At 43.7% G+C, this 25,379-nt stretch overlaps 1 protein-coding gene across 3 annotated transcripts in view; it reads left to right on the top strand.

Annotated features, from left to right (window-relative positions):
• Positions 1-25,379, top strand: part of LOC138453177 (cytochrome P450 2K6-like) — an 825,478-nt gene that overhangs the window by 459,195 nt on the left and 340,904 nt on the right. For all 3 annotated transcript variants that reach the window (XM_069605776.1, XM_069605774.1, XM_069605775.1), the window contains one exon: positions 6,514-6,698. In XM_069605776.1, coding sequence (XP_069461877.1) covers positions 6,514-6,698 — 185 coding nt within the window. The remainder of the gene's footprint in view (positions 1-6,513; positions 6,699-25,379) is intronic.

The raw sequence follows: 25,379 nt of genomic DNA, 5'->3' as shown, positions 1-25,379 counted from the left end.
CTAAGGCCCAAAGAGGAAAGCCTCTTGCGACCCCTAGGGCCCTTCGGATGGGGCAAAAGAAAAGGCCCCGGAGGTGGTCGACGCCTTCGCATAGCTCAGAGAAGCATATTTGCAGCGTCAGATCGAACCTCACGACCCCCACTCCAGGGGAAGAAGATGATGCAGAGGAGAACCCAGGCTCAGAAGAGGAGCCAGTGGAAGGAAACCCTCCCTCCCAGGAAGAGGAAGAGAGGAGGAAGTCAAGCCCAGCGGAGGCAAGAGAGTCCGCAAAGAGAAACACCTCGAGGAGGTGGAAGAGGATATGTTCGACCCGGACAGCATGCGGAACCGAAGGTCATCGGAATGGCAAACATCACCAAGAGTGGCACAGTACATGACCATGAGATTAAGGAAAGTGCTCGACAGAGAGGTCCGACAGCGCCTTCGAGCAGAGTGCCCGAGACCAGACCTTCCGGGTAAAGTAGTCGAAACACCGGAGCTAGACCCCAAGATGCTTACGTTCGTATTTAAAACCAGCAAGGATCCCCATAAGGGTATTGACAGATCTTGGAAGAGTTGCCAAGAGAAGGTACTAGACCTAGCCGGTCCGCTCGCAAAAATCCTGGACCTGGTGGAGAGAGCTAGAGACACGGGGGAAGAAGTAGACCACAACGCCCTGGCAGGCTGGGCACAGAGAGCAGTCTGCTTACTAGGCAATGCCAACTGCGTCATCACCTCGGAACGAAGAAGAGGGCTATTACTGAAGATTGATGCCAAGCTCAGCAACCTCACATCATACGAGGCAGGAAAAGCAGCACAAGGACTCCTCTTCATCGGTACCTACGCTTCCCTGGAGAAGGCGCAAGCCAAGATCCGCAAGATCTTCCCTAACCGGGTTTTTGCCGGGACCAGTCACCACAGGGGCCATACGGCTGGTCGAAACCAGGGAGGTAGAAGACCCCCGAATCCCAGAGCCCAGTACTGGGAGAACTGGCAGCAGGATTCCTTCTTTCCAACCAGAGGGCATTTCCCGAGAGGACGCAGAGGGAGAGGATCCGGACGAGGTCAAGGATTCACATGAGGTGAGAGCAGCTCATTATCCTCCAGTAGGGGGGAGAACTGGTATGTTCTGGAGAAACTGGAATGCACACTTTCCAGCAATGCCTGGGTGTTGTGAACCGTTTCTAGGTATGCATCTAGAATTTGTAGAACCACCCATACAAGAGCGCAAGCTGCACCAACAGCGATTAGAGCGCTCAGAACCGAGGCTGCTAGATCACAAGCTATGTCAGCTGGTGCAGAAGACCACCATAGAAAGGTGTCCAAGAGACCCCAGCTTCATAAGCAATATGTTCCTGGTGCACAGGAAGGAGAAAGTGCAACCAGTTATAAACCTGAAAGAACTGAACGGTTGGGTAGTCTACTGTCATTTCAAGATGGAGGGCATCCACCAGCTCCGAGACTCCCTCAGAGAAGGAGACTGGCTGACGAGACTGGACCTGAAGGATGCCTACCTAACGGTCCCAGTTGCAGAGGAATTCAGGACCTTCCTGGCTTTTCGCTGGAAAGGGCGGTGTTGGCAATTCAAGACCATGCCCTTCGGGCTTGCGTCGGCTCCTTGGGCCTTTACCAAGCTAATGAAGCCAGTACCGACAGCGATAAGGAAGAAAGGTATAAGGTTGATCATTTATTTAGATGACCTCCTGCTGTTGGCCAAGGACCGAGAAGTACTCCTCTATCAGACAAAATGGGTCCAGGTCCTGCTGTCGTCCCTAGGATTCCTAGTCAACATAGAGAAGTCATACACCGCACCAGCACGGAGGCTAGACTTCCTAGGTTTTGTCTTAGACACCAGGAAAGCCACGCTGGAACTCCCAGACCGGAAAATATGCAACATCAAGAGGGAAATAAGAGGGTTCCTACAGAAACAAATGGTCTCGCTCAGGACATTGGCGAGAATAGTGGGACTTCTAGCAGCTTCCATTCAAGCCATATTTCCTGGATCCTTACACTATCGCGCACTGCAAAGACTAAAAATAAGGCACCTGCAGCAAGGCTTGAGGTATCATCAGTTGGTACCTTTGGATCAAGAATCCGTGACAGAACTAGAATGGTGGTTGAAGAATATGGACGCCTGGAATGGGCGGGCCATTTTCAGAGATTGACCGACCTGATCATAGAATCCGACGCCAGCCGGTTGGGCTGGGGGGTGAGATGCGGGGACCTGCAGACAGAGGAGAAATGGAGTGAGGAGGAACTCCGCCTTCACATAAACTGTCTGGAACTGTTAGCAGGGTCTTTCACAATCAAGGCCTTCATGAAGGGGAAGATGAAATTCTGCGTCTTACTAAAGATGGACAGCAGTACGATATATAAACCAGCTAGGCGGCACCAGATCCAAGATGCTAGCAGAGCTGGCGAAAGATTTTTGGCATTTTTGCCTTCAATCAGAGACATCAGTAACAGCGGAGTACCTCCCCAGGACACTGAACGTAGTAGCAGATTGGAACTCACGCTACCTCACGGACTCCAGCGATTGGAAGCTGGATCCAGCAGTGTTTCAAAAGATGAACAAGAAATGGGGACCCCTATAAATAGACCTCTTCGCATCCCAATTGAACGCTCAGACAGGCGTGTACTTCCGCTGGAGGCTGGACCCGGGTGGTCGAGGGACATATGCGTTCCTGCAAGAATGGAGCGACGGTCCGCACTATGCTTTTCCCCCATTCATGATGCTGAGCAGAGTTCTAGCGAAATGTCGGAAGGAGAGAGCAGAGCTGCTATTAGTAGCACCACTGTGGAAGTCACAAGTGTGGTTTCCAATGCGTATGGAGCTAGCAGTGGACCATCCGAGAGTCCTACCAGAAGGAGAACAACTGCTCACGGACCCAGTTGGTCGTATCATCCTCTGAGAGTGAGAGGGACACTCCCACTCAAGGCATGCAGGATATCAGGAGACGCTGGGCACTGGCAGGCATTTCGGCACAAGCGGCAGAGCTCATCGCAGAATCCTGGGCTCTGTGCACTAGAAGGAGCTACGACGCGGCTTGGGCCAAATGGATGAGCTGGTGCAAGGGGAGAGGTGTTCATCCCATTTCAGCACCTGTAGTGATGATCCTAAACTTCCTAGCACAGTTGTTACAAGACGGAAGAGCGTTCTGCACAATAGGAGTATACAGGTCCGCAATATCCGCAGGACACCTGCCGATCGAGGGAATACCAGTGGGAGAACACCCAGCAGTGGTTAGACTCATTCGAGGGGCCAGATTTAAGGTGCCCCCGGACCCTCGATATAAGACAGTCTGGGACGTATCAGTTGTCCTTAAACTATTAGAAAGTTGGCCCGTAGACAGATACTTATCCCTTAAGCAATTGTCAGGTAAACTAGCAATGCTTTTGTGTCTAGTTTCTTGCAAGCGCGTATCGGATGTCAGCGCTGGAGGTAAATAGAAGGTCCAGAGAGAGTAACCTTCGCAATAGTGAAGAGGACTAAGACAGGTACTTCTTCAGTACACTATCCATATTTTCCAAACAGACCGAAGTGGTGGGCAGCGAGCTGCGTCAAGGAGTATGAAAGCAGGGCAGCAGAGCACAGAGCAGCCAGTACCACGCAATTGCTCATAGCGCATAGGAAACCTTTTCAGGGCGTATCCACAGCTACTATTGCTAGATGGGTTAAGGAGATTATGCAAGCAGCAAATATTGCTTTGGGGAAGTGCAGAGCACACTCAGTACGAGGAGCTATGACGTCTAAAGCCTTTACGGCAGGAGTGTCTTTGAGAGATATTATGTTAGCAGCAGACTGGGCGAATGATTGTACGTTTAAAGAGTTTTATTTTAAGCCGACCAAGAGCCTAGCGGTCGCTGTGTAGGGAAGCTTTAAACAAGCATAATGCTCGCCTCCAGTCTTGCCATATGATGCTCGCCTCCTAGTCTTTAATAGAATGAATACTCCCTGCGCAGTTAGCAGGGGTAATCTTCATTGTTTGCAGTTGAATAGGTTCCAACCAAGGCAGTTAGGAGATGTGAGCTTGGGTAGTGGGAGCCAGTGGGCTCTTATCCTTGATTCCTCTTTATCTCTTAATAACTTGATGACATCTGATCTGTAACATACGAAGATACGAAGATATTAAAGCAACCATTAAGAGTACCTATCCAGAGCATCCAGTGTCTCCTTGATGAGTGGACCCTATGGCTGACCAGCAGTCATAACAAATTGGCGACATCTGTGTGGCTGTATGCACTTGGTAGTGATAGGTGTCGTTTTGAAGGGCTCAGGTGTCTGGCCAACATTTGTAGCTAGGTGCTGGTGGTGGTTGACTAGTGATAGTTGGTTGCCATTTATATTTGGTGTGTTTGGGTGAATGATTGATGGGTGTTTGGTGTATTTGTGTTTGCTTGAACTGCTGCTTGGATTGGAGAGTTGTTGGATGAATTGTATGTGTGTTCTCCAGCTGTTCTGGCCAGATCTGCCTGTGTAGATTGTTGGGTTGTTAGTAAGTCTCTCATTCACGGTGTTAGGAGAGGACTCAGGCTATGAGGTTATCTTCATGTAAATACTTGTTTCATAGCCTGTGCTGAACACAGGCAAGGACATTTCATATTGTACATAGTTGTGATCTTCTTTATCCTTACTGTAACTCTCACTGTCAAGTATGAGAAGGAGATGTTAGGGTTGGTCTCTGTTAGGGTTGTTTAAGGTGAGGTGTGTTTGTTTGCTGTAAGGAAAGGAGGTGTTAGGTTTGGTCTCCCCTTCTATATGTATGAGTCTTGAACTGATGTCATCTTCAGAATGTAGGCTGTGAGTGTGGAGTGTGAGGTTGGAATGTTTGCAATTGTTTGCAGTTGAATAGGTTCCAACCCAGGCAGTTAGAAGATGTGAGCCTGGGTGGTGGGAGCCAGTGGGCTCTTATCCTTGATTCCTCTTTATCTCTTAATAACTTGATGACATCTGATCTGTAACTTAAGAAGATATTAAAGCAACCATTAAGAGTACCTATCCAGAGCATCCAGTGTCTCCTTGATGAGTGGACCATATGGCTGACCAGCAGTCATAACAAATCACCCAAAGGTCTCAAGGTGCACAATTTACAAGTTGGCTTGGCGAATATTAGCAATAGTGGATAAAGTACCCTATGTTTATTATTATTAAGTGAGAGCAAAGTTCTTATAGGTATCCCCCAAATATCTGCTCGCTGTCATAGGTATTTATGTGTAATATCCTCAAAGGGAAGCTGAAATTAAAAACGCATTGGAAAAGGCAAATAAGATTTTGAAACTATTTCCAACTAAAGTTACCATGAATTGCTATGCAGAATATGACACTGAAATAGGGTTCAATGGTGCCCAAAGTGCAAAGCTTACCGGATTGATGAGGAAGCAGAGGAAGGACCTTTCATGTTTTGCATGATTAAACAGCAAATATGCAGTGTGATTTTTGTGCGGCCGCCATGTAACCTGATACAGCATTTTGTAATATCTTAGTTTTGCATTGAAATACATACCCAATTAAACTTGGCATGGGATGCATTATCATGCCTGAGGTATGTATAGGTTTAAAATGAAAAATGGACTAAAGAAACAACACACCCTGAACGACATGATTTGCATTTGGCAAGTGGGGTCAGTGCACTAATCTCTATATACGAGATAGCCATTAAGAAAGTACTACCTCAGTGTTCAAATGTGAATTGGCCTTCTAGATGTGAAGTAGACGTGTTGGTTTTGTGCATAATTGCATATTGTAAATTAATGGGAGAGATCAAAACTGATGGTGTAAGGCTGGGCAGTGAAAATTAGAAACAAAAGTTTGAACAGATAGTGTACTTGAACAAAAGGATTGGTGCATGGTTTAGGTGGGGATGAGATAACAGAACGGGTATTGGAGAGACATTTATCGGCGGGCATACCATAATACGTAGTAAAGCCAAATTATTCAAGTTCAGGCACTGAGGGCTGGTACATGACTGTCCAGGGATGACCGGCTCTGAGTTCCAAATGATATTTAAGAGGTGGAACGGGTTACAAATGTGGACCAATGTCCCGAAAGGTAATCAACCGGAAGACGATATAAAATGCATCAAGTGGTATGGAATAGATCAAGAGTAAGGAGAGAGGAATTTGGGAAATAGTGCTTAAACACCTGGCATTCAGGTCTAAATATGGACCATGTTCTACATACCTTCCATCATTATTGACAGAATTTGCACTTACAAGATGTTCTGAAATCTCAACTTGAGCTCCAGTTGCACTCAAATCATTATCATACTTGTTTCTGATGTCACTACAAGCAGTCATTCCCCTGTGTTGTCAATCACAATTGTCCTGCCAATGGATTACCAGCTCATAGTATGGTTCCCTGCTCTTCATTTCCGTCAAATGTTTCTGTAATCTCTTTTTCATGGGTCTGATGGGACTACCCACATATTTCTCTTGCAGGTGCATTCTGTTACAGACCACTTGTGTCGTATTTCAGTTAAAAAGTGTTATAATTTTTTTGGGTTATGCCATTTGGTTGTTGATTTCTTCTTTCAGAAAAAGTTCAGGAAGAGATAGAAAGGGTTCTCGGATCTGCGCAGGCACAATATGACGACCGAAACAAAATGCCATACACCAATGCAGTCATCCACGAAATTCAGCGGTTTGCCAATATCCTGCCAATTAGCATCCCTCACGAGACAGCATCTGATGTCACCTTCAAGGGCTACTTCATCCCAAAAGTACGTATGGTTCATACATGCCTTTATAGCTAGTGCATGTGTGCCTTTTTGTGTCTTATGAAATGGTGTTCTTCAATACATGTTGAACTGCAGCTGTGCAAGGGTATTTCCCACGCACCTGCCACCTTTTCTCTTGGTCCATGGGATAGCGGCAAGTCTGCTACCCAGACTCACCTGCCCAGGTTGGCAGAGGAGCCTGTTCACCATGAAAGGCAGCAATATCACGTATCAGTCTCTCATTGGGTTCATGGGGGACATTCAATTTTGAGTGGCAAAGAGGATGGAAGCAGTACCATATCTGCATCAACTTATATGGGGGTTCCTTAACCCCCCTCAAGGGGCATTTGCAGATTTATGTGCCACGACTACTCTAGGAATACTATCGCCACTTCCTAATTTTATGATAGCATAACTCTACAATGATGGCAAAGAAGAACTGGAAAGGTACTGTACAATACTCAGTCCCAGTGACACAGCGCATGCATTTGATACAGAATTGTGCATGAGCACATATGAACCACAGCAATGTAGTCGACTGACGGCTGAAGAGGGAGTTGCCTTCGATGTGACTTGCAGCACATACCAAATTTTTCAATGGAGCCATAGAAAATGGTATGTGTGTGTCTCCATCAGATCTCATTTAGCACCCTATGCACTATATCACAGAGCAACAGTGCAGGATTGGAGAGGGAAGGCGCGAGACAATGAAATGTGTTTGATGGACACATATGCCCTTAACTTCAGCAAAACCGCACACACCATAAGATACCATATTTTGTTGTCACCCCCTTTCCTCCGTCATTTGACCCCCCACCCCCTGCATTGCTCCAAAACTCACTGAAAAACAATTCTTCCCTCCTCTCTATAGTATAACACCTGACCCAAAGAAGCAAAACAGTTTGTCATTCTACCACTTTCCACCAAATTCCTGAACTTTTGCTATCTTCTCCTACTATTGCCTCTGCTACAAGCCTTTTCTACCAAAAGCACTGAACCTGCACGTATGTCACATGGCAATGTCTCCAGTGAAGTTAGTATGGAAGGACACACTGTGCAGCAGGCCTCTGACACTAAAGCCCTCATAGAGTGGTAAAAAAAACTGCAGTATTTGAAAGGCCCCCCCAATTCTACTGACTGCCCTATTCAAATGTAAGTTGTCCATGCACTGTTTACTCTCCCATATATATTGAAAAATACTATGCGCTCAAGCACCTTCAAGCATCTTTTGTGCTAGATGGAAGTACACATAATTATCTCAGACCAAATAATCGGACAAACTATAAGAATATGGCAGAGTACTTCTTTTTTAACAATTTGATAAAGCTGGCAGACATGGAGGCCTTATACCCCAATATGCGTCATCTATGATATAATTCTATGTGGAAAAATACAAAACCTATCGAGGGAAGGGTTTGGTGAAGGGAACATATCAACTTATAGAACATATAAGGACTAATGCATCACTCACTACCCCCTATCTGTAGGGGACGCCTTGAAAGACCTCTTAATACATATAGTACTGAATATAGCAAAAAAAACAATAGTGGATTGGTCTATTCTACATTGCACCTTAGGTTGTTCCTCGACCCCACTGATTGATTGGCATAGCATCCCAACCTTGGACTTTTGGCTCTTTAGCAGCACACATGTGAAATGAAACCTGGGTGTTTGAATCCCGTCAGACTACTCCCAATTTCCCAATTAGTCCATTATCGCTCATCAGTTGGCCACAAGCCATAGTCTTCCATTTGTAGTTGACCATGTTACTTGCTCATTGTCCAGGAACATTCAAGAGAGTGTGAGCACACCACTATCTTAGCTTAAGGCTCCAAAAAATAGCCTTTGTGTTCGACTTCTTAGTCACATGTGATGAAGAGACCAAAAATGTGTCCATTTCATCCTTCAATTTACTGAAATTTGATTTAATTATGCAGGGTGTTGTTGCTGCTCTTGGCCTCTAGATACGTGCTCACTCGATCTCGCATGAACTTTGTATGCTTTTAATTGACCAACAGTTTGGCTCTTAGATGTTTTCATCTTCCATCTATGAAGAATGTCCCACATTCAGAGATTATCCACATACTCCCTTCGTGCTCTGTACTTATCCTTTGAAAATAGCATCATCAACTCAGAGCCAACCATGACTCATCATCGGCTCCACACACAGAGCTGTTTTCCTGCATCTCCTGATCCTGCAGCCTAGACCTGTCTCTTAGGTAGTTTGGTTAAGTATAACGTGAGCCAGCATCCATTTTCCTACTATGGCCCTCCTTGACACATTATATGTTCCTCCATAGCAACCGTGTAAACGGTTTCTTTCTACCTTGCGTTACTACATATTTACAGTTATTGGTAAATAAGTTACTTCATCTTCTTTAGACCAATGATTCCTTTACCTTTAGGTACATGTTACTCTTAGTGCTTCAGTTACAATGTTACTTCTAAGTATTTTCATATTGTTTCACCATAGGTTCATATATCCTCTTTATGATATCACTTTGTCTTCATCAGATTTAACTTTAACGTCCATCCATGGTATTTATAGATGCATTCTGACATCTTGGCAGGTAACATCCTTCCATGTAGAATTATTCTATACTACATACTTCCACACTTTCAGTGCAAGGGCATATTCTGTACGGCTGTCTTAGTGCATAACATCCCTCATACACTCAATGCGGTATGGGAACTATGCAGGGGGTCCCATTTATTGCTTTTCTGCAACTGTTACAATATGACGGTGGTGAGGGGGTGGGAACTGGAAAGATAGCATATACCTGCTCCTCTACATCCCCCCCTCTGGTTGAATTTCAACCAAAGTCTCTTCGCCCAGGCTCTTTATCTCTTTTTCATCATTTATCTGCATCTTCTCTTCATCGTGTTTCTTTTTTTGGATCCAAATCTTTGTCACTCCCCTCAGGTGACCTGCATTGTTTATGTGTTCATCCACACTCCAGGTCATGTAGCAGGACTCTCCAGATGGTGAGCAAAATATTCAATGTCTTACATATATTTTCCAATACTTAATGGAACTTGGTTCCTGGAGGTGCATTGATACTTTTCTTTATATTCTCACGGGTACTGGGTTCCTTTTGTATCTGCTCACCCATTGATGTCAATGATTATCTTCATCCCAATAGATTTCTTGGCTCTCTTCTGGCACTGTCCCAAGATGATGTTCATAAAACAAAATCCTAGCAATATCAACACTATTATTGCTCCAAGTAATTTAAAGGAATTTACCACCCAAGTTGGAATCCATGAAAACAGAGACGAAAACCAGTCATCTCCTGCTGTCTCTTCAGCTTTATCGTCCATCTTTGTATGCAGAATAATCAGCATAATTATTGCTTCTGTCAGGGATCTATTATCTTCATCTTGGGTTGGTGTAAATGTATCGTAAGAAGGCCCGATCCTGGCGCACACTCCTCCTTCCATTGCTGTAATTAAATCCAGGGCATACCTGTTCTGAAGAGTCATCCGGCCCTGATTGCCCTCAATTTGTCTGTGATTTCATTGAATCCTTTTATCGTTGCATTAATTATCTGTAACAGCTTCCATCTGATGATCTGCATCCACTTGGCATTCACTGCAGTCTGGAATCCTGGCAGGAATATAGATGTCATTATCGTTGCTGTCTTGATGAACAGTTTATGCTCGTCTGGAATATTTTCATAGGCCTCTATTGAATTTGCTGAGAAATAATGTCTTCATTTCTTGCGATAGAGGTTGAGTGACCTTTTATTCCTCATGTGCTCATCCAGTTTTGGAAATTCATCGATATGGAGATCACTTTGGGTAATCACCAGTGCAGGAACATGTATGAACATGATAGATCATATTCCTCCCCCATTTTTAGGCAGCTGCATGTAAGCTCTGAATCCACAGTTCCAATATTGGTCCATTAGCACAGAAGTTCCTCCATTACTTCCTGGGACATCAATTATCTGTTTGCATTCCTTGTTTTCTCCTATTTTAACCCCTCCTCTGTTTCTGAAGCACAATGTGGCATTCTTCATTGGTTTATGGACTCAGGTCCTGCTTCATTCTTGACCCATGGTAGTAGCTTTGCATACTTAGCCCATGATTTCAGACATTCGTCATTCACCACTTGGATCACCTGTACTGTTGATGTCACCAATAAGTGTGCACTACAGGCGAGCATTCCGTCTTCCCATCCTGTGCTGGTTGCTACTCGTCTGTATACTAATAGCTGAGGTCTTAACCAACATCCTGGAAATCCTGGTGTCTCCCATGCATCTTCCTAGTTTCTTCTGCTCGACAATCCTTATCTGGTCTCCAGTCATCCCACTAAGGGAATACATGAGCATCATATCAATCCAGCCTGGGTCCTTTTCCATTTGCAGCATTTTTCTGTATTCATCTTCATAGGGGAATGTCTTTCTCGGCTTCCATCGATAGGATTGCTCATTTTCCTTCAATTTCTCCTCTTGTTGTGTAAGCTGCTAAATGACTGAGACTGATTGTATCTTGTTCAGCTATTTCTCTAAATGTTCTGGCGGGATTCATGGCATACGGTATTAAGGAACAGACATAGCAACTTTCATCTGACATTCTCTCTCCCACCTTCTTCATATGCTTATTCCATAGGTTATTTTAACCAAATTGTTACAATATGTGTTTATATCTTTGTGGTCCTCCTCAACATCCCTTTAAACTTGAAATAACCTCCTAGTTATATTGGAAAACAGGCTGTCTGTGCCTATAGCAAGGGACAATGATAGATCTTTCATTAAAACCTTCTATATCTGTACTACCTTTTGCCACATTTCAAACTGCTATATTAATAAGGAGAAAAACACAAATCATAATACCAATTGATATCATCATCAATATTCCATGAACACCTATCGACATTCTGGATGGCAATGAACCTCTGAAATGTTGAAGCCTCGCCATTTTGAATTTAATTTAATATGCACATGTGTTATCTCCTTTTTAATCACTTCTATATAAAAAACTGGAGTATTACTGAAATTATCCCTCTCGAGACAAAGCAATTATTCGTGGGGTCCTCCAGAAATGTGAAAATATGTATTCCTCTTTGTATTTGGGCTGGATAAGTCTGCAATATGTAGGAAAAAAAGAACAGATACAACTGTGTATACCATTGTGATGAATGGCATCATAAACAATGGTGGATACTCTTCTTTTTTCTTCAAGGTCCAGACTCTTCTCTCATTGTTCCTTTGAGCCTATCTATAAAGAGTGTTCCAAGGCAGCTGCAAGTCTATTTCCTTCTTGTCAAATTTGAGAGACGTTGGTCTTTAGTTGAAATTAGAGAAACGTTGGTCCTGAATCTATAGTGCTTGTGTGCATTACATTTTCCTTGTTCTTGTTTCTAGCCATTTTGCGAGTCTGCATGCGTGGAACTACTTCTCTTGCTTCAATTGGATGGATCCGTACACACAGAACTACTTCTTGCTTCTCTTGGGATGTCTTTGGCAGGGATCAATGTTTCGCCTTTATAAGGTTTTACATCATGTAAATGTATAGCCACGCTCCTTGTCCTCTCAATTTCACTGCAGTGGGGGTAGGTTCCTCTATCTCACGGGGCCCTTTAAAGTTGGGTATACTCCAGGTGCTTATACATTTGCACACTAGCACCTGGTCTCCTGGTTACAACCTTGGAGGTTTCACTAAATCTTCTGTTTCATGCGATTGATTGTCTTTGCCACTTCTTTTTGATCCCTCCCTTCTGTTCTTGATCTGTTGAGACATGAAAGAAACACTTGCAATCATTGTTGTTAAATAAGCATACATCTTGTCACCTAATGCCTTCGCTACACTGTGGGCATCAGTTCTTACCCTAGTTGGAGGAGCAATTAGGGTTCTCATACAGCATCCAGTCACCAACTCATGCAGAGTTAGAAGGCAATCTGAACCAGGCTAAATTCTCAAGGCATACAAGGTAAGGGGCAGGCAATGCAGCCACCCCCTTTTCAAAGTGATTTGTAGCTTGGCTATGTGTTCCTTTAATAATCTGTTTAATATTTCACAGAAGTCATTCGCCTGTAGGTGATAAACGGAAGGAAATGTATGTCTTATACCTAGGCAAACTATCTGCTCAAACAACTCATTTACAAAATGTGGTCCATTGTCAGATCGCACAACTTCGCTCCCCCCCCAACCTGGGGAACACCTTGTGTACTAGGAACTTGGCAGCGCATGGGAAATAAGGGTGTGTGCATGAACTTACCTCTATCCATCTAGAAAAAGGGCAGTATATATCTGTAGCTGTTGCATATCTGTAGCATATCTACATAATCTATATGCAGATGCTGAAATGGGCTATTGGGTCTAGGGATTGCTCCTCTTAGTGTTTGCAAAGTGTGCCTTACAGTGAATTCCTGGCACACTATGCAATTCACAATGAACTGTGCCACATTCTCCAGAAGATTGGGTGAGAACCACTCTTCTGCAATTGTTGCAGCTAGACTCTCTTGAGTTGTGTGTGCTGGGTAGTGAAGCTGATCCAGCACTATTCTCAATACTGCTTGAGGTACAACTGTCTTTCCAGTGCCATCCTCTATCCAAATGGCCTCAGTGCAGGATAAAGAACACCCCGCTGTCTCCATAAATCCTGTTCTTCTTCTGGAGCTCTACCTTGTATTTCAATTTACTGGACAATAGACAGCATGTTAAAGCCCTCCTTTGCTAACATGCATCGTTCTGTCATTTGTTTAACATCTTCTTTCTCCAAACTAGATGTGAGTGGATAAGAGGCCACTGTTTTGGCATCTATGCCTGCAGCTTCATTTCTGTGGGAAATTAAATCTGCTCGTTTAGAATGCGCTTATCATTTTACAACTTCTAGGGTTAATGGAAGATTCAATGCTTCTATAAGCCTTTCCAATAGGGCCACATGTTCCACTGGAGTGCTGTATGCATGGAGGAAGCTCCTCCTTTTCCAACGTGAAAAACCCTGCGTGTACAGTAGACATCACATAGGCGGAGTCTGAGTATATCATCACTAACTCATCCTCAAAGCTCTGCAGCGCTTTGATGAGTGCCACTAATTCTGCAGCCTGTGCTGAATAGTTCAAAGACAGTCTCATGCTCGTTACTACATTGAATTCACCTTCTCTATTCAGTTTCAATACCGTTGCTCCTGTGTTCCTTTCCCCAGTCGTCTGGTCAATCTTCAAAGGACCATCCATAAAAACAACTTACTCCCTTCCCATTTTCTCTAGCTTGGGGAATATAATTATAACAATCAGTATACGTTGTGGAATAATGCCCATAATCATCCTCTCCTACTGGCTCTGCTATAAACGTTGTCGGATTCACTGTCTTACATCTTTCAATTTTAATCACGGGGTTGGAAATAATCACCTCGCACCCCAATGCTTTTTGTGTGGTCAATGTATTTTGGGGCTTCTCTAAGATTGCAAATAATGCATGTTCCACAAATAACGCTATTGGGCACCCGATCGTACTTGAATCTTTTTCAATTGCAAATGCAGAAGCAGCTGAAGGTTGCTCACAGGGATAGTCTCCCTTCATTATTGGGTATGAAATCCCACTGTAATATGCCAATGATTTGTATCCATGTCTTAATGTCGTCTTCTGTGTAAGAACTGCTGTCATGACTTCTCCACTGGAATGGGAGAATAAACACAATTCTTCATTGTAGTCTGGGATCCCCAACACAGGAGCTGTACTAACTGCCTTTTTCAATTCTTCGAACCCTTCGGTCATCTCGTCTGTCCATGTTATTATGCTCTTATCTCCCTGTGCTTCTTTGAGTCCTTTGAAAAGTGGTGGAATGTATGTACTATAATTGAAAACCCAGGCCCTGCAATAATTGCATAAGCCTAGAAACTGTTGCATTTTCCTTACAGTTTTATGTGCAACGGTTTTCATGATTGCCTCGGCTCTTTCAGGTGTCACTTTTCTCCCTTCTTGAGAGATCAACTGTCCTATGTACAAGACTTCTTCTTGACAATATTGTAATTTCCCCTTGTCTACCTTACATCCTTTCTCTGAAAGTATGGTCAGGAGTTTAACTGAGTCTTCTCTGCACCTTTCCTCTGTCTCACTAGACACCAAAATGTCATCCACATACTGAATTATTGCACTTTTAAGTTGGATTTTACCCAGGTCCACCTGGAGGACTCTGTTAAAGATGGAAGGGGACTCACAGTACCCTTGGGGCAAACGAGTATGCTTCAGGTGCATATTTCTATACAGAAATGAAGTCAAATCTTTTGAGTAGTCATGAAGGGTAATCAAAAAGAAATCATTCTTTAAATCGACAACAGTGAAATATTTGGCCGTGAAGGGAATGTTACACAGTATCGTAGCAGTATTTGGAACTAAAGGAAACTCAGCTTCAACTATATTGTTTAGAGGGCAAGGTCCTGAATAAATCTCCATAACCCCCTCTTGATTTTTCAAAGGGTACTCAGCCATGTTACACGATGAATCTGATGGCACCAATTTGCCTTGCTTCATTGAAGCGGAAATGGTTTCACATATACCTTCATCCACCTCTCTGGACATAGGGTATTGCTTTGCTCCTGGTAAAAGAGCCCCTGGTTTTAATTTCATTTTAACTACACTGATCTCTTTTAATAAACTCACATCATGTCTCGGGCACTTTCTCTAAGTCTTCCTGAAAAAATGACGGTCCTTACTTTACCAGCTCTTTTCTCTGTGGTACTTTTATATTCTTTACTTTAATCCAATAAGTGATATGTATAGAAAATACTAGTTCTTCATCAGAATAGTCATCTCTAAACAGTTCTTTTTTATGTCAAATCCGTCAACCTGTATCCTTCACTGAGGGCTATCACTGTCCTTCATTCCCTTCCTTCATCATGTGTCCCATGAAGCATCACCCTTTCTTCTCTGACCACTGCTGCTTCTAATTCTAAGGGAATGATCTGCCCTTTCTCATCGTCCATGGGGATTTCTGGCCTGAACAAAGATTCATCAGGTATTCTCAATATTTTACCCACCAATATGGGTAAGCAGGATAATAGACTATTCACTCCATACAAATAAACATCTGGATCTAAAGGTGCTCCTCGTAATTCTTTCTGGCCAATAAAAGCAAGTATGAACTCTCCCACATTCATATAGCCTATCCCTGGAGTAGAGCACACTATTCCTTCAGCAACTCATCCAGAACAGGACTGCAAGACTTGTCCTTGGCCTCAAGCCCAAGGATTGTATATCTTCAGCACTGAAATCTCTGCATTGGCTCCCATTGGCTGCAAGGATTAACTTCAAGACCCTCTGCATTGTCCACAAGGCCTTCTGGGACCTGGGTTCTCAGTACCTCCAACTCTCTCTTTGTAAATACCTTCCTACTCGTGCTCTTTGCTCCTGCACCTACAATTCTCTCAAGGTCAGTCCCTTCTCCAAGCAACGGGTTGGTGGTAGATCTCTTTCATCGGCTGGGGCCTCCCTCTGGAACAGCCTCCCTGCCTCTCTGAAACCTGAGCAGAACCATCTCTGGTTCCGGAAGCACCTCAAGACCTTCCTCTTTGCTTCTGCCTTCTCTCTTCCTCTCCCCTGCTGATTTCCTGTGTGATACTGCACTGGTCACCTGGCTACCCTCTGATTTCGGGCCCATGTTCCTACCTGCCCAGTTGCACACCCGCACTACCTCCCGCCAACCCTTGCACTTGTGTCTGTATCTGTAACGCTACAGTCCCCCTACCTGCACTTTTGGACACCGGCTGTCTGCACTTACCCATGCACCTGCCACCTGCTAGCTGCACTTCTTGTTATTGATTTGATCCAATGTACAGCACTGCCCCCTCCCCTTTTCCTGGCACTTTTTCCTGCCCCTGTCTCCTGCACTTGTTTGATCTCAATGTCACTTGGCCTCGTAAGATCATTGTCTCTGTCCTCCCTCTGTTCTCCTTTCCTTGCCTCGTCACACCTTGAAACACTTGTGTATAGGCGCGTTACAAATACCATATCATATGATATCATATCAGTGAAAGATATCATCATGTTAAGGTTTGTCAAATCCTAGTATATCAACTGGCATCTCCCTAGAGTACAATAATGGCATTGCCAGTTCATGTTCTCCTATAGGAATTGTTAATTTGTCTGTAAAAGGAACTAAACTAATCACCCCAGAGAACCCTTGAGCATTAATGGCAGTGCTTCACATAGGGCAGCTTCCCTCGCGGACCCAGGAACGAGTAGCTCCAGTGTCTACTAAAAATTAAATTGTCTTGCCCCCTATCATCACATTGACCCTTGGTTCCTCCTGGGATTCTGGTGTCACTGATAGTACTGAACACATCAAGTCACTCTGTGGACTGTCCTATTGTTCATATGAATTCATCCCTGTACCTGTGAAATGATATCCTCCGATCACAGTCACGCTCCCCATTTTGGGTGTGGGTGCCTGTTGGACTCCTGGGGTCATGTTCCAAGGTGGTACCATAGCCTGCTGTAGCTGTTTTTGCTGCAGTTGTGACTTTTGTATTTGCATGGGTGAATGCTGTGGTTGCCTTTGCGGCAATTGCATTTGCATCAGTGTTGGCTGCATTTGTTGGGATTGTGGTATATATGTCTGGGCATAAGTGTGATCTTGGGCATAATATTCCTTTGGTTCTGCATTATATTGTGGAGCATAACCCATCCCCTCCTTGGAGCTTGCCGATTCTGTTACATGCCTCCTCTGCTTCTGCATGTCCTAGCTATATGTCCCATTCTTAACCAATTCCAACATTGATGCGGCTGTCCACCATTAAATCCTCCTATTGCCTGAGAGTTTTGAAATCCACCTCGTCCTACTCCTCTAGGCCCATTCCCACTTCCTCTTGGCCGGAAATTTACCGACTGTTGTCTGCGGGATATCCTGCATTATTTTGCTTCCCTGTCTGCAACTCCTGTGTCACCCCCCTTTCATTACTTGGCAATACCAATCCCTTTCAACAACCTTTCCGACAACCTTTCCTGAACTAACTTTGCTTCCTCCTGTTTTCTGTACTCAGCTTTCTTCTTATTTTTCTCCTGCATTAATCAGCAGTGTTGCACGATTGTCAATTGTATTTCCAGCCACAGCTTCGCTTCCATTCCCACCTGTTTTTTCAATTGCAGTTGCACCGGCTCGGGCAGCCCCTGAAATAAAATGTCTTAAAATAATGCTACTGTTTTATCCCATGGTTCACAATATTGGGATATTGCACTCTGAGTGATCGCCATATGTCTGCTTGGCAATTATTGGCACGCCATAGTGTGTCGTATTTTGCACAGTCACACCTGAGTATCCTGCTTGCTTCGAAATTTCATCAGCTCTCTCTCCTAGGCTAGCTGCTAGCAGCTCTTTTATGTCACCTATAGCTAACGTCATTCCTGATATCATCCTCTCTAACTCATGAATCAATTTTCCCTCAATGGAAGTTAAACTTGGCAATTTAGACCTTAAATTAGCTTTATTCATCTGCTGCCATGGCATATATTGTGGTCGCCCCCCCACTTCTTCAATAATGAAAATTGTCAAAATTCTGCTTCATAATCTTATTTATTTACACTCCTTGGCCCTCATTCCGAGTAGGGCGGTAAGGGATACCGGGCACCGGTAAGGAGACCAGTGCCAGTAATCCCTTACCGCACTACTACGAGGTCCCTTAGCGGGTCCCTTCCTTAACGCCTGGTCTGACCAGGCGTTATGGACGGGACCCGTTAAGGGACCTAGGCGCAAATAACGGGCTTGGCATATTCCAGCCCGTTATTTGCGCCCTTCCCATTCCCATTGAGCCCTATGGGGGCTCAAATGGGAATGGGGAATGGTTTGGTAAATGGGGACTTACTGGTCCCTCCAAGCTCGGAACGGACCGGTAAGTCCCCATTGAACCAAACCGGAGTCGGTACCGGTATGGTAGGCACTCGTGGCGCAAATAGCACCATAACTACCACCATACTCGGAATGTGGGCCCTTGTCTTTAAAGAAGAGCTAGCCTTGCCTATTTGTTTCCTTCCTGGTATTGGTCTTGACCTGCTGACATATGGCTGGGATATATCCCCAGTACTACGCGATCGTGCTGGTGGTCGCTCAGCGTAGGGTGTTAGTCCTTCCTTTATGGTCCTCTAAATCTGACCCTTTTACCCCTTTGTCTGCACTCGATTCTTTTGAAAACCTGCATGCGCCCTCTCTTTGCAACCTCTCATTCTCCTCCCTGTCTTTGTCTGACATCACTATGCCCCAGCTCATGTGACTTTTGTCTCCTTCTGCATCGTCAAGATCTAATCTGTTTAAAGACAATGTTCCATACTCATCTGTTATGATGTCAACTGATCTACCTTCAGTTCCCTTTAATGGGGATCCTTCTATATTTTCTTGGGTTTCGTACCTTCCTCTGTCCCTCATTTGCCTGGATAATTTCCCAATCTTTTGATCTATGTCTTCTGTATCCTGTCCACCGGCCTTTTCTGATCTCGGCATTCCTTTCAGCTTCCTACCGGGCTGTTGTGCCTGGCTGTTGTGTCCCTCTCTCTTCCTCCAATCGTTGTTGTGTATCAATCAGCACTATGCTCCTATGGCATAAATATTCTATTCCATTGTCTTTTACTCCCCTACTCTTGTTCATTTCTTCTTCTCCTCATCTCCCTCAATTCATCTCCTCATGCCTTCATTGCAACCTACGTACTTTCATTCTTTAGGCTTCTATCTCTTCCTGTTTCTTTTCTTCTATTCTCTCCTTTTCTTTTCTTGCCTCATACCATCTCTGTTCTTGCCTTTGCTTGCATTCTTTATCCCTCTCTTCCTTGTATGTTCTTTCTTCTTCCTTCTCTTTCTTTTCCCGCTCTTCTCTCTCCTCCCTTTCTCAAACCTCATTAATGTCCTTATCGTCTAGTTTAAGCAATATTTGTCCTCCCATCCATTCATACTGTACTATTGTTATTAACTTAGCTTTATCCTTTATTTCTTTCTGTTTCCCTGCTTCTTCCTCTATCTCCATTCATCTGTCTTGTCTGTCCTTTCTCTCATCATTCTGTTTACTTTCATTGCATGCTAATATATTCTTGCTCTCTTCTGCATTTTCCTTGCTGCTATAAGCAGGGGGTGGATACGTTGGATTAATATACCCTGCTGCTGCTTTTAATTCCTTTAAGTGGTAAGATCACTTTTCCTCGGTGTCTGCACTCTTCACTTCAGGAGGGGAAATGGGAGCCTACAGCACTTTATCCTCCCCTTTATGCTGATTGAGCAGCCACTCCCTATAGGCTGGATCTTCTTTCTCTCTGGCACATTTTCCAAAGTTCTAAAATGGCAGTCTTTTCTGCAACTTGTTTCCCTTATATGTGGCATTCCAATATGTTATTTATTATATGTTGTAATACGTCTTTTGACAGTGAACCCTCCTGAGGCCACAGCATGAGTGTCTTATTGGTCATGCCTCTAACCCATTCCGAATGGTATATTCTTATTTTTGCTGTGTAACTCAGCAATTTTCTACAGAAATGTAAAAGAGGAGTATCCCCCATGATGACAGATCGATTTTGATTGTCTATACTTACCCGTTGTTTTATTCGATTCTTTATTTTATCAAATATACCACACCGTCAATTGGCGCAGGCACCATCAATCACTATTTATAATCCTAATCAGGATATATTTTAACTGCTAACTTTTTTTATTTTAAAAATCTACACAATGATTATTAGTATTTTAAGAATCTCTTCTTTACTGATATATTTTTTCCTTAGATTTTTTCCTTCCTGATTAATGTCAATCTCTTGGTCCAAATCTTTCACCCATCTCTTTAATTTGTTACTATCTTTTTGTATTCATCAGTCTAGAAACAACAAAAGCTTTATATTAACAATGTGCAGTTTGTTATTTTCACTGCGTACACATTCCTTTTCTATCTTAGTATATGTATCTTTTCTCTGTTTCACTCCATCTTGGAGTTTGAAATGCAGACTTCTGCAGCCTTGCCTCAGGAATCCTTAATATCCTTTGATTTAGTGCGTACCCTTCTGTCCCCTTGTAACCAGGAATCGAGGTATCCTGTTACCTTTTACAAATATTATTTACAACGCAATCCCTCCCTCCATTTTGTCTGCTTTCATTGTTTTACTTGGATCCGTGACTCAGTTTGAGTCCTCCGGTATCGGCTCTCCTCAACCGACCATTTCGCCTTCTGTCCACGAGGCACCTTCGAAGACCGGACTGGAATTTCATCAAAGAGGGACCTGCCGACCAAATCTCATTCACACGTGACTCTGCACACCGATCTCCACAGGAAACGCTGCAGTCTTCTGACTAATGGCGGGAGTAATCAGAAAGGTGGGGTTTGCCTAATATACGAGTGGTACTAGGGCAATTCTATAAACATCAACAACTAAGTGTACCTCTGGGAAATTACGTAGATATCTGCAGAAAAAACACACATGGGACAGGTCATAAGTTTAGGTTGTCCTAATTCTATGCTGGGTCTTCAAGTCCATAGATCCCAGACCATTCCACACATCTGCACTCTACATATCCCTATAATTCACAACATAGAAAAATGGGTGTGTGTTGTAGTTCAGAACACAGAAAGATGCGCGCGGTCTGAGGAAGTGGGCCGGAAGTGGGCTGTCTGCTGTGGAACGCTGCTCGTGTGAATTTTGTATCCTGATTGTGGAATTATCTCTGCACAGACTTTTGAGCCATGTCCCCTTGTGGAAAAAACTCTTAAATTGACCAGAGCACCCTCTCCTGCACGCGCGCTCTGAGGAAGTGGCCCGGAAGTGGGCTGTCTGCTATGGAACGCTGCTCGTGTGAATTTTGTATCCTGATTCTGGAATTATATCTGCACGGACTTTTGAGCCACGCCCCTTGTGAAAAAAACTATTAAACTGACCAGACCGCGCGCTCCGAGGAAGTGGGACGGAAGTGGGCTGTCTGCTGTCCACTACTCTCAGCGCAGCTGAGCAGCAAGCCCGTTACTCTGTTCCCCTGTACACAAACTAGTGGCGTGGTAGTCGTCTCGTAATCCGTATAGTTCTGGGATAAGGAAGTGCATGCTTAACGCACGGTAAGTGTGAGAGATATTACTTATGTTTAGAAGTCACTGCTACTAAAAGCGCGCCCAAGCGAAGTGGCCTTGGAAGTGGCCTGTTGAGTCTGTTGCTCAGGCTCCTGGAGGAAAGGAACGCCGTGACTCGTGAAGCCTCGTAAATCAGCCTCATATTTACATCGCTGTTTGGACTTTTGGCCACGCCCCCAGCGGAGCATTTTTTATAAAAACTACCGCGTGCGCGCCCAAGCGAAGTGGCCTTGGAAGTGGCCTGTTGAGTCTGTTGCTCAGGATCCTGGAGGAAAGGAACGCCGTGACTCGTGAAGCCTCGTAAATCAGCCTCATATTTACATCGCTGTTTGGACTTTTGGTGAATACCTTTTTAAGGACTTCCTAAACGTTTATGTCTAAACGTGTCTAAACATTTTAAACCTTACTTAAATGATATATATTTTCACTTTACTTTAGGCCATGCCCCCAGCGGAGCATTTTTCATAAAAACTACCGCGTGCGCACCCAAGCGCGCACGCCCAAGCGAAGTGGCCTTGGAAGTGGCCTGTTGAGTCTGTTTGGTCTGTGGGGGCTGTGGGGGCTGCGGGGGCTGTGGGGGGTGCGGGGGTGGCGCTAGCCTGTGTTCCGCAAAAAGGTAATCCACTTTGGTGTCGAGCCCGGTATGAATTTTATAGTTTGGTAAAATATCGTGTTACACTTAATGGAATTGCATTGTCTGTATTGTCTGTACTTCTTCACATGCTAAACAATGAGCCGAAAGAAATCTCTAAAAAAAAAACATCATTCAGCTGGTGTGCTTGTGCCCTATATGGCGACAAGAATGAGTGTTGCTAGAGCCGCGGCAGTAAATGCAACTGACTCATCAGGTATTGAGGAGGAGTTGATGGGCTGTGCCCAGCTTTGCTCGTTGGAGCAGAAAATGCTAATCATGCCGAAAACTATAGAGAGCGATGCCAATGATACTCAGTTGCCACATAGTTCGCAATCATTGTTTGCTGAGGAAGGTCACTCTGAAGCAGTGAGCCAGGGGTTGGAGTTTGTTTGCAGAAACAATAACATGAATGAAAGTTTTCTTTATGCAGATACTCCACCAATTTTTATAACAAGTGAAATTTCTCTGCTAGCTACGTCACAGCATCTGGATCATGACGCTATTTGCGACATTGTACCAGCTTCAAAGACAAATAGCGTGCATTTGGATTCGGTTACTGAGTCATGTTGCAAAGAACATAATGTGCTGGTGTTGATGGAATTAAAAACGCACACAAGATTATTAAATGAACTGGTGCTTGCATTTACAGCTCTACCCGAGTTGCTTAATGATCTATATGCTAATCATCGGGTTGAGTTAAAACAAGTAAAAAAGGTCTCAGATAATAGTGGGATAGTAAAGGTCACAGATCATGCCATGGATGCTGTTTTGGCTAATGACACCCTGGGGAATGGCAACTTTGAAACTAGCCAAGCTTTAATAGGTGTACTTGATCCAAGTGTGTGCATTGTAAAATATGATGGCAACCTTGAAACTAGAAAAGCTACAGTAGGTGTATTTGACCCAAGTGTGTGCACTGTAAAAAATGCTGGTGTTACAGTCATAAGTGATGAAGATACTGGTGTGTTTATCGAAAAAATTTCAAAAAAAAGGAATTTTTTTTTTAAAAAAAACAAGCGAAGGCCAGTTTAAACTCATCCCGCAAATTTATGAGAACTCTGGACATACGTGAGGCCTGGTCTGATAGACAAGTTAAAACAGGACCTGCTAAGAATGTTGTTAGTAGTATACTATCGGAACCAGTTCAAGTTGTGACTGACAGTGGTGGTAACAACAGTATAGTGGCGGAACCAGCTCAACTTGTGACCCCAATAATAACACCAGCTTCCACAGTGGTGGTTTCATGCAGTCCTGGAGTTTCAGAATACACCGAGGGGTCTCTTAAGCTGTCAGAGGCGTTGAAAAATAAGGCAACGTCCGATAGGATTGATAGCAATCTTCGTGCCTTAGAAAGGGGGGTACAAGACATATTTGACATTTTCAAGAATCCTGATGCTATATCCAGACCAAATACCCCTATAGCCAGTGAGTGTTCGACCTCCTTATGTCCTAATATACCAGCTGCACAAAAAAAAGATCTCAACATAGCCCATACATGTGAAAACAAAACTTATGGGGACTCTACGAGTACTTCTAATACTACTGAATTAGAGAGTGAAATGCCAACTGGTCTTATTCCGAAGGATAACATGGATGTACCTCCCTGTAAAAAATCTGATGCAGTCATCCCTCTTCTAATTGATAAAACTCAAAATTCACAATTGTCTAGAGAAGCAGTCAGAAATATTATCGAAGACATTTTGAATCACAAATTGAATGAAGCCAAAAAATTTCTACCAAGCCTAGCAGGTTTATCTCAAGGGATAAATGAGAGTGTGTCACTTACTAATGGCCCTAGTACACACACTAGGTTGCCTGACGAGGTCTCAAACAATGATATGCTAAGCAAGGGCATAATAACAGGATCTGGGTTGACACACGGAAGGCAGGAATATACTATATCATCAGATTATAATGCCCGGGAAATAGTGGTAAGAGGATGGAGATGCAAAATCTCAGACGACCAGCATTTCCAAATGAACCAAGTCTGGTGCTCTACTATGTATTTCATGAAGGAGGCCCAAGATCTCTAAATAGGCACTACATACTAAGTTTATTCAATGAAATCGAGGAATTGAGATTGATAAACTCTGCAGATATTCAGCTGGTTGATTTCATTCACAATGATAGATTTGACTATGCCAGATTAATAATAAATTCCCCTCTGGTCAGGAACCTCATTTTGAAGGAGGCTGGTGCCCTCCAAAAAAGAGGCTTTGACGTAATGGAATTTCAAGAACTATTTAATCCATTTGTCGCTCCTAGCCAGACTGAAGGCTACACGAAGTATACCAACAATCTAGGTTTGAAATCAAATGTGTCACAGGTATCTGCAGATATGGCAGGTTGTAAGGTATCTATGGCAGAAAACAAGTCAGATATGCAAGAGTGGAGATGGCTAGCTTTATCGCTAAAGGAATCCATTGATAAGCTAAAATCATTGAAGGATCCGCTTTAGCAAGAATCCCCCATTTAGACTTGTATCATGGAATTCGAGGGGATTTTTGTATTTGACAACTAATACAAAAGTTGTAAAAAATATTGGAAGAGTTTGATTTTGTGATGTTGCAAGAGACCTGGTCAATCGGTAACCTTCTGTGGGATGGCTACGGAGTAATTAACCTAAAAGCAATTAAGGGCTCGCTTGGCCGTCCTAGTGGCGGACTCGCATTAGCTTACCGGTCGGGCTCCAACATCACATTGGTCTCCGAGCAAGTGATATCAGATTGTGCAATCGTAGGTACTTTTATTCTAGCAACCGACAGGGGCAACATTGATATTATGCTTATGAACATCTATTGGAATGCTGCCAAACACTCAAATGTACAGCTTATAGAACTACTTGCAACGTTGAATCAATATATAAGTGATTGGCTGGAAATAAATATGGGTGGTGCTTTGTTGCTCTCTGGTGACCTAAATGCGAATTGTAATCTTGATCATAGTGATGCACTATGGATTTTAGCATCTATAGGTATTGAGTGTGCAGGGGCTACAAATAAGGAATTTAGAGGGAGC

This window comes from Ambystoma mexicanum, chromosome 4p, assembly GCF_040938575.1.
Source record: "Ambystoma mexicanum isolate Mex_15411 chromosome 4p, UKY_AmexF1_1, whole genome shotgun sequence".
Classification (NCBI taxonomy): Eukaryota; Metazoa; Chordata; class Amphibia; order Caudata; family Ambystomatidae; genus Ambystoma; species Ambystoma mexicanum.
Note: the sequence above shows the minus strand (reverse complement) of the source record. Positions and strands in the feature narration are given on the sequence as shown.